Source organism: Podarcis liolepis, assembly GCF_965112155.1.
Source record: "Podarcis liolepis genome assembly, chromosome: 2".
In the NCBI taxonomy this organism is placed as follows: Eukaryota; Metazoa; Chordata; class Lepidosauria; order Squamata; family Lacertidae; genus Podarcis; species Podarcis liolepis.
In genome coordinates this window covers 32,845,991-32,854,662 of record NC_139555.1, presented here as the reverse complement: position 1 = coordinate 32,854,662, position 8,672 = coordinate 32,845,991, and the positions used below count along the sequence as shown (strand labels likewise).

The following is an 8,672-nucleotide window of genomic DNA, read 5'->3' as shown; positions in this document are numbered from 1 at the left end:
CTGCATTTGGAGGGGGCACTCTGAGAGCAACTCCTATTGAAACATTTGTACACAGATGTTGCTGCTATTCATTGATCTTAGGTTTAGTTGAGGGGCAGGAAGATGTACAAATAGTGATCTCTGGAAAACCTATAAGTTACATGTGAGCAGAAAATCACTTTCTTAGAGCAGTATAAATCAGCTTAAATGAAATCAGTACAAGCTCCAGTAGCAAGGCCAGGTCTTTTGCTGATTTACACAGAGACAAAGTTGTTGAACACTGTCGTATAACATTTATTTGAGATGGACAAAGCTGTGCATAGAGTAATTGAGGTTAGACATCTGCTTGTAAAGTTCAAATTACCATAGATTATTTTTGAGGATGAGGTTACTTATCTTTCACAGCTAGAAGTGACCTTAATTTTACTTTCAGATTGAGGGAAAGTTTCCATTTTTTGAGGCTCTACATCATTATAAGGGAGCAAGACTTTTGAGAAGACTTTATCTGCTTTGGGGTAAGAGAAAACTCCACAGGAATCCTAGGTATCAAGTGACTGAAAGGAGAACATAGAGTTGGAAGGACATCCTTGGGTTTAGTGGTTTTTGTTTCCTCTCCAAATATAGCCCTTATATGAGCCAAAGTGAGCCATTTGTCTGAGGTGGCACATCAGGAGGGGCAATTCAACTACACCCACACCCACCCCCTGGCCTGTCATGTAGGGCATATTATTTTAGGGAGTGAAGCTTAATTTTGGCAAATTTCTTCAGATAGGGGTCTATAAAGGCAGCAGTGGTGGTGGCAGCTGTGGTATGCAGGTGAACATACCGTATTTGAGGTTCTACATAGCAACATTATGTATTTTTAATGTGCTGTATTCTGCTTTTTTATTAGAAGTAGAAGGCGTACTTTGTTTTCCTAAAGTCAATTTGTTAACTTCCATCATTTCCATTATGGGCATCAGCTATTTGCTCTTCATTTTCATCATCACAGAAGATTTATTTCATTTGATTATAATCAAGCATCCTGCTTACCTCTCTGCTTATATTCAGCAAGCCTTCTTTTCTTATCTTCCTGCCACTTCCAAATCTGGCAAGCCGATCTGATGTCCTATCATTTTTGATGATTTTGATGTAATTTTGCACACATTTTCCCCCACAAAAAAATAATCAGACAAGTTTAAAATTATTAGAATTTCCACAAAAATGTTAAAACATCAGTATTTTTAAGTACTTATTTACCAAGTGTAATGGATTTAGGGGTTGCTCGTGCGTAAGTTGCCGCCACTGCTGGCTGGGTTACCTGGTTAAACCCTGTCTGACTGAACAGCCTCCAGCATCGTGACTGTCTCAGTCGCTGGCAGAATCCGTCAGTGGGCGTTTCTTGAACTTCTTCCAGCACAAAAGTTATCTGACGCCAAGTCTCCTCCTACTCTCCCTGCGCGGAAGTCTTCTGCGCAGGGAGGGTGTGGGCAGCGGAGTACCCGTACTCTCTCCGCTGGTCTCCGGCAAGGAGTCTTGGAGCCTCCTCTCCGATTCCCCCATCTGCCCCCCTTCTCTACTGGTGTTACGCTAATTTCCTTCCCCAGCGGATGGGCTGCCTCTCTCCCTACTGGGACCCTCTCCGCCATCCCTCTGGAGCCTTCCCTCCGCCTCTAGCTCCGATGGCAGTTCCCTGGCACCAAGCAACATTAAATTGTATTAAATTAACCCAAACATATATTGGATTCTCAAGTTATCTTAAAACTTTTTAGCATCCCTCATTTTTGGAGTTGGAAAGTTGGAAAATTCAACATGCCCTGCCACTTTAGGAGTGCCTTTGCTGCATCAACAGAGCACTTTGCAGGATCCTTCCTCAGAGTGAGGCAGGTGGACAAGGTGGCTCTGAAGAGCACCTGTGCTGCTGTCGCTTTGCCACCCCTGGCAAAATTTGTGAATGGGCAAATTTAAAATTTTATAGTTTAACAGTTTACCAATGTTTGACTTGAGTCAAAATTTGACAGTACAGCAGCAAACCAGTATACAGTGGTGCCTCGCAAGACGAAATTAATTCGTTCCGCAAGTTTTTTCTTCTTGCGGGTTTTTCGTCTTGTGAAGCACGGTTTCCCATAGGAATGCATTGAAAATCAATTAATGCGTTCCTAGGGAAACCGCTTGCCAGGCTGGCGGTGCGGAGAAGGGCTTTTCTCCCCACCGCAAGCCTTCAGGACAGGTACGGGAACAGAGGGGAAGGGGCGCAGCGCTTTCCCTCTGTTCCCGGGGCTTGCGTGGGAGGAGGGTTTTTCCTCCCCACCGCCAACATTCAGAACAGCATTCTGAATGTTGGCGGTGGGAAGGAAAACCCTCCTCCCACCCCAAGTCTTCAGGAAAGCCATCCGATGCCGGGAGGCGGGAGAAGGCTTTCCCCCTCCCCCTCCCGGCATCGGAGCTTCGTCCCGATGCCGCGCGGCGGCGGGAGGCTTTCCCCCTCCGCCGCCCGGCACCGGGGCTTCGTCCCGATGCCGCGCGGCGGCGGGAGGCTTTCCCGATGCCGCGCGGCGGCGGGAGGCTTTCCCCCTCCGCCGCCCGGCACCGGGGCTTCGTCCCGATGCCGCGCGGCGGGGGGAGACGTTCCCCCTCCGCCGCCCGGCACCGGGGCTTCGTCCCGATGCCGCGCGGCGGCGGGAGGCTTTCCCCCTCCGCCGCCCGGCACCGGGGCTTCGTCCCGATGCCGCGCGGCGGCGGGAGGCTTTCCCCCTCCGCCGCCCGGCACCGGGGCTTCGTCCCGATGCCGCGCGGCGGGGGGAGACGTTCCCCCTCCGCCGCCCGGCACCGGGGCTTCGTCCCGATGCCGCGCGGCGGCGGGAGGCTTTCCCCCTCCGCCGCCCGGCACCGGGGCTTCGTCCCGATGCCGCGCGGCGGCGGGAGGCTTTCCCCCTCCGCCGCCCGGCACCGGGGCTTCGTCCCGATGCCGCGCGGCGGCGGGAGGCTTTCCCGATGCCGCGCGGCGGCGGGAGGCTTTCCCCCTCCGCCGCCCGGTACCGGGGCTTCGTCCCGATGCCGCGCGGCGGCGGGAGGCTTTCCCCCTCCGCCGCCCGGCACCGGGGCTTCGTCCCGATGCCGCGCGGCGGCGGGAGGCTTTCCCCCTCCGCCGCCCGGCACCGGGGCTTCGTCCCGATGCCGCGCGGCGGCGGGAGGCTTTCCCCCTCCGCCGCCCGGCACCGGGGCTTCGTCCCGATGCCGCGCGGCGGGGGGAGGCTTTCCCCCTCCGCCGCCCGGCACCGGGGCTTCGTCCCGATGCCGCGCGGCGGCGGGAGGCTTTCCCCCTCCGCCGCCCGGCACCGGGGCTTCGTCCCGATGCCGCGCGGCGGCGGGAGGCTTTCCCCCTCCGCCGCCCGGCATCGGGGCTTCGTTCCGAAGCCGGCGGCGGGAGGAGGTCCGAGGACAGTGGGGAAGACGCGCTGCGCTTCCCCGCTGTCCCTGAGATTTCCCTATGGGCTGTCGTCTTGCGAAGCAAGCCCATAGGGAAATTCGTTTTGCGAAGCGCCTCCAAAACGGAAAACCCTTTCGTCTAGCGGGTTTTCCGTCTTGCGAGGCGTTCGTCTTGCGGGGTACCACTGTACAATTTCATGTGTTCTTTGGGGCCTGTCCACAGAGCCAAACTCTGCAAAGAACCTAAGTTGCAATGTAAGGATCTTCTTCAGAGTGAGGTGGAGGTCACACAACATTTCTCCCATCCCAGAGAAGGAACTGTGACAGCAGGGACACCTTCTGAACCAAAGTAAAACACACGTTCATTTAGTTATGCGCCGTTTGTGAAATTGCCTTGCTTAAGTATCTACTTTATGTTTGCAAGGGAGAAGGATGGGGGGGGGCATAACTTTGCCATGTACTTGTGACCTCACAGACCCTCCAAGTGTTCCTATTTCCCAGAGACCATCCCAGATTTACAGAAGCCATCCCGGTTTCTGATTTTATCCCGGAATGTCCAGCTTTTCCTTAGGACATCCCTATTTTCATCGGGGAAATGTTGGCGGGTATGACCATCTGATGTGACCCTAGGTGCCTCATCAGGTCTAGCGAGCACCATCTGCCTCCCTGCTATGATTGTAGAAGTCCAGCTGTGATTCTGATGCAGAATTGATTTTCAGGCATAGCTGCATACTATCTGTAGTACCGTATATTGGCCCTTCTGGTTTGCCATACCAAAACTGTGCTTTGTTTTGATCCTGTCTTTGAAGCTGCATTGTTTCTGCTTGAAAAAACTTGTTTTTAATTTTCTTGTTAGTTATACGCCCTCTTTGTGGCCTCTTAATGGAGCAGTTTACTGTTGTGATCTTTACTCTGCATATATTATACTGAACATGTATTGCAGTGAAGACTGAATAGTAAAGAAACAGCAACAATTTACAAGCCATTTTGCTAAGGAAAAAGAGGGGAACTCCTGAAAGTCTTCATAATATGACTAGTTAGAAAAGGCTGTCTTTTAAAAAAATATTCTGTTAACAGCATTTCTGCTCTGGTTAGATAACTCTATCCTTCTACAAAATACATTTCTGCAAAACATGCCCTGCTATTAAAGGTACTGTAGTTACTTACTACAGTAAGTAGTAGTAACTACTTACTACTGGGGCAGTTTGAGTACTTTGTTTTTTTCAACTGGAGCAAAATAGAATTACAGTCGGATATGGATATGAAAGCCATATCATTATTAGAATCAATTTAACCATAAATTCTTAGTTTGTTTCAACTGACAGTAATGAAGGGGTCTTTTTCTTTCACAGACTGTGAATTAAGCTCAGACAGTTCTAATATATCATTTTCTGGTAGGAAATACAGAGCTGCAAGTGCTGCACTGGGTGACATTTCAAGAAGAAAACTGCATGAAAAATTAGTGTGGGATACTAGATTAAAGAGAAGATTAGTATTTCTACTGTGAGAGCCTTCAGTATTTGCTTCTCAAATAATATGGCCTCCAGGATGAAAATAACTATATGCCAACTCCCTCAGTGCCATTGAGATTGTAAATAAGATATTTTTCCATTCAAAGCACATGTTTTAATAAGGCAATTTGAAACTGCTTTATAGGGCAGCTCTCCTACCACATGAGAGAGAGAGAGAGAGAGAGAGAGAGAGAGAGAGAGACAGAGAGAGAGACAGAGAGAGAATGAGTGTATGTGTGTGTATGTAGTATACATTAAGTGGATATGTGTGTGTCAAGGTTTATTTGCTTTAGATGAAAAATGTGTTTAATATCTTACATGTTTTAAAGACCCGTGCGAAAAAGTAAACCAACGTATTAATTAGGCCCACCTTGCTTCTTCCTCCCCACTCTCAGTGAAGAAAAGAGTACGATTTGAAAACAGAGGCGCCGAATGTACTTTTGCAACTCATGAAAAGTCCTTTAATAAAAACATAAACCAAAAAAACCCCAGGGAATTGCACAGAGAGTTGGTTAAGGGTCTGTTTCTAAATTATAGCTTGCATTTCTTGCAGGAAAATCATGAACCCCCCCCCCCCAAAAAAGATTGATTTTTGGCAGTGGTGTTTTCTTGAGCCATCTTAATTGTAAAAGGTGCACATGTAACATTGGTGAGAGGATCAGAACATGCTCATGACTATAGTTTTCCCAAAGACTAGGGAACAAAGCTGAGGATGTGCATAGTGAGTGGCTGGGTAGGGGGACATAGCAAGTGCCCAAGGCAGTTGTTTCTGTCAGGGGCGTAGCATGTCCAGTGCTGCCCGGCGCATTAAGGTAAATGAAAAGTGATGAACATTTGGGCATAAAATATAAACTGATTAGGTCTGAGCTGGTTTGACTGACCGGGAAAGAGATCTTGGGACGTGGTGAATAACATTATGAAAAAGTTGACCTATGTGTGGCAGCTGTAAAAAAAAAAAGGGGGGGGGAGGCAGCAACATCCATGTTAGGGATTATTAGAAAAAGGGATTAAAAATAAAACAGCCAATATAATGAAGTATTTATTTAAAAAATCTATGGCATGACTATACTTTGTGTACTTACTGTTTTGGTTGCTGTATTTCAAAAGGATATTGTAGAACCAGGAAAAGTGCCGAAAATGGCAGCATAGATGCTTAGAGAGCTGGAGCAACTGTTACAAGGAAAGGTTCCAACATTTATTTTTGGGGTTTTTTTTAATTTAGAAAAATTGGCAAGTTAAGAGGATCAGGAACAAAATAGAAGCGTATACAATTATGCATGTAGTTTCCTCCTCACAGGGCTACATTTCCCCATCACTCTTAACTACAGTTCCCAGAATTCTTTGAAGGTGGTCATGTGCTTTAAGTGCATGGTCTGCATCAGCCCTTAGGTGGCTTTTTTTTTTAAGGGTAGGGATTTAAAAGAGGATTAAGTAAATGTATGGAGGATTAGACTGGGGAGCAAATGTGAGGCAGTGCCATGGCCCTCGTGACCTTACGGTGGGCTCCTGTTTGACCATTGTGGGAAGCAGGATACTGGACCAGATAGGCCTTTGGTCTGATCCAATTGGACTCTTCTTCTGTTCTTATATTCATCTACTGTTTGTTTCCTCCTTGTTAAGAGTTTAAGCGGGCGATAACCAGAGAGGTGGCCTTTTCAGCCATAGTGCCTCACCTATGAAATTTGCTCCTCAGAGCGGCTTGCCTGTTGCCAACTTTATTTTCTTTTAGATACCAAGTAGAACCCTTTTGTCTCCTATGTGTGTGTTATTGTTTTTAAACCTTTTAGGCATTTTGAAATGTTGCTGATTGTTCTGTTTTTGTCTGCTGGGTTTTCAAAATTACGGTATAGGTATCTCGGTTTTGATACTTTAATAGTGCATATTTCCATGGAACCAATTTAACTGAAGCGGTGTATATACCGTATATGCTTAAGAATTTGAGACCAAGTCTCAAACTGCATGCTCAAAAACAAGAAGGGTTCTGAAGATCACTCCTCATTATTTAAAATATTGATTTCATGTTGCAGTTAATTTTCCAAAGTTCCTTAATTAGTGAGTGTATATAAGGATCGAGGATAATGTGCCCTTGAGCTCCCTGTGCTACTTTATTTGTGAGATTATGATACACATCTCAACGTCTTTTAATAACTATCTTGCTGTATTTAATGTGTACTAATTACCTGTGAAACATATAATGCCATAAAGACTAATTTAAAATCTCTTGCTAATTTATTGCTCGTCTTGTCACCAGAAGATAGGGAGCCGGGGGTGATATCAAATACCAAATTCCCCCTCATAGCTGCTGTTCATAGTGTGCTAGGGTCAGTTTCGGGAGTTACAAAAAGGCACTGTAGGAGCCAACAAATAACTTATAGGCCAGAGATTCCCCAGCATTGTCTTGCTGACTTGTACGAATACAGTAATTACTGAGTTGACATTTACTCGCATCTCTTGGAACCTCCTGGCCTATCAGAGCACAAATTTTGTTCATCTTGACATATATATTTTTGTTTCTCCTTTTTCTTCATTTCTCCAGCCTGAAGAACTCACCAATGCACTGGAAATCAGCAATATTGTCTTCACTAGTCTCTTTGCCCTAGAAATGCTTCTGAAACTGCTCGTGTACGGCCCTTTTGGCTACATCAAAAATCCATACAATATATTTGATGGGATCATCGTAGTGATCAGGTAACTGGCCTGGAGTTGTCATTTTATGTGAGCAGGTAAAGTGATTTCTCCCAACTGGGCTATTTAAAATAAAGCTGCAGGAAAATAGTAAGGAACGTCTGAAATGTTTATGGGTGTCTCGGTTCTTTTGCTCTCTCTGTTAGAATATGTGCTCCAGAACTGCTGTGAAAACTTCCTAAAAACCAGCGCTGTTTCCCGTCTCTCATGATTATGTGCAACAGCACCATTTTGATAACTTCTTCAGGGGAATTTCCTGCATAGGGGAACCACTGAACAGCAGCTACTTAAATGCTATTTTCCTTCCTTGTGGCAGCCACACACTGGGAATGGCAGCCAAGAATGTACCTGTTTCCTTTAGCACATATTATCTTTAAAAAGTGCATGACCAAAAAAAAGATATTTCTATCTGCAGAACTTTCCAGTTGAAGAGATCGTTCAACATTTACCACTCATCCATTAAGTAAAGTATCCTCAAAGTGGGCTTATACCTATCTGGCTGCTTGTTCAGTTTTCAGGCACATGCAAAATATGTTAGGAGTGTATGCTGGCATAATTCTTTTTAATTCAAATGCAAGTTCTGGCTAGAAATTTAAAATTTTCAGAAATCCTAAGGTCTTGGGGGGAAAGCTGAAATGTATGCAGTACTCAGTAACTTTGTCCACCTTAAACATTAACAGTTTAAGAAAATGAAAAGTGTTGGGTATATAACTTTATTAGCTGTTAACACACCAAACAGGAGCATTTGGTGTATTTATGAAATCTCTTTTCCCCCAAATCATAATTGCATATGTACCCAGTCTCAAAACGTGTATCAACATTATAGTAAACAAAATGAGATTGTTTGCATCTGGAAGCAGTATACATACAGAAGAATATACTACAGAAAGAGAAGAAATTGATTTTTCCAGAGAGAAAGCTCAGAACAGCACAATTCTTGTGATGTAATTAAATTTCACAGATAACTTTGCAATAGGAAAATATGAGGTCCCCTCCCCCTTCCCAGTTTATAACAGCATTTTCAGTGGGTGATAATACTGAGTCATTAAAAAACAAACCAGGAAAATGTATGTTTCTCCATTTGCCCCT

At 45.8% G+C, this 8,672-nt stretch overlaps 1 protein-coding gene across 20 annotated transcripts in view; it reads left to right on the top strand.

Annotated features, from left to right (window-relative positions):
- The window catches only part of CACNA1G (calcium voltage-gated channel subunit alpha1 G), a 331,728-nt gene that overhangs the window by 226,556 nt on the left and 96,500 nt on the right, over positions 1-8,672 (top strand). For all 20 annotated transcript variants that reach the window (XM_083487104.1, XM_083487100.1, XM_083487098.1 and 17 more), the window contains exon 10: positions 7,435-7,586. In XM_083487104.1, coding sequence (XP_083343230.1) covers positions 7,435-7,586 — 152 coding nt within the window. The remainder of the gene's footprint in view (positions 1-7,434; positions 7,587-8,672) is intronic.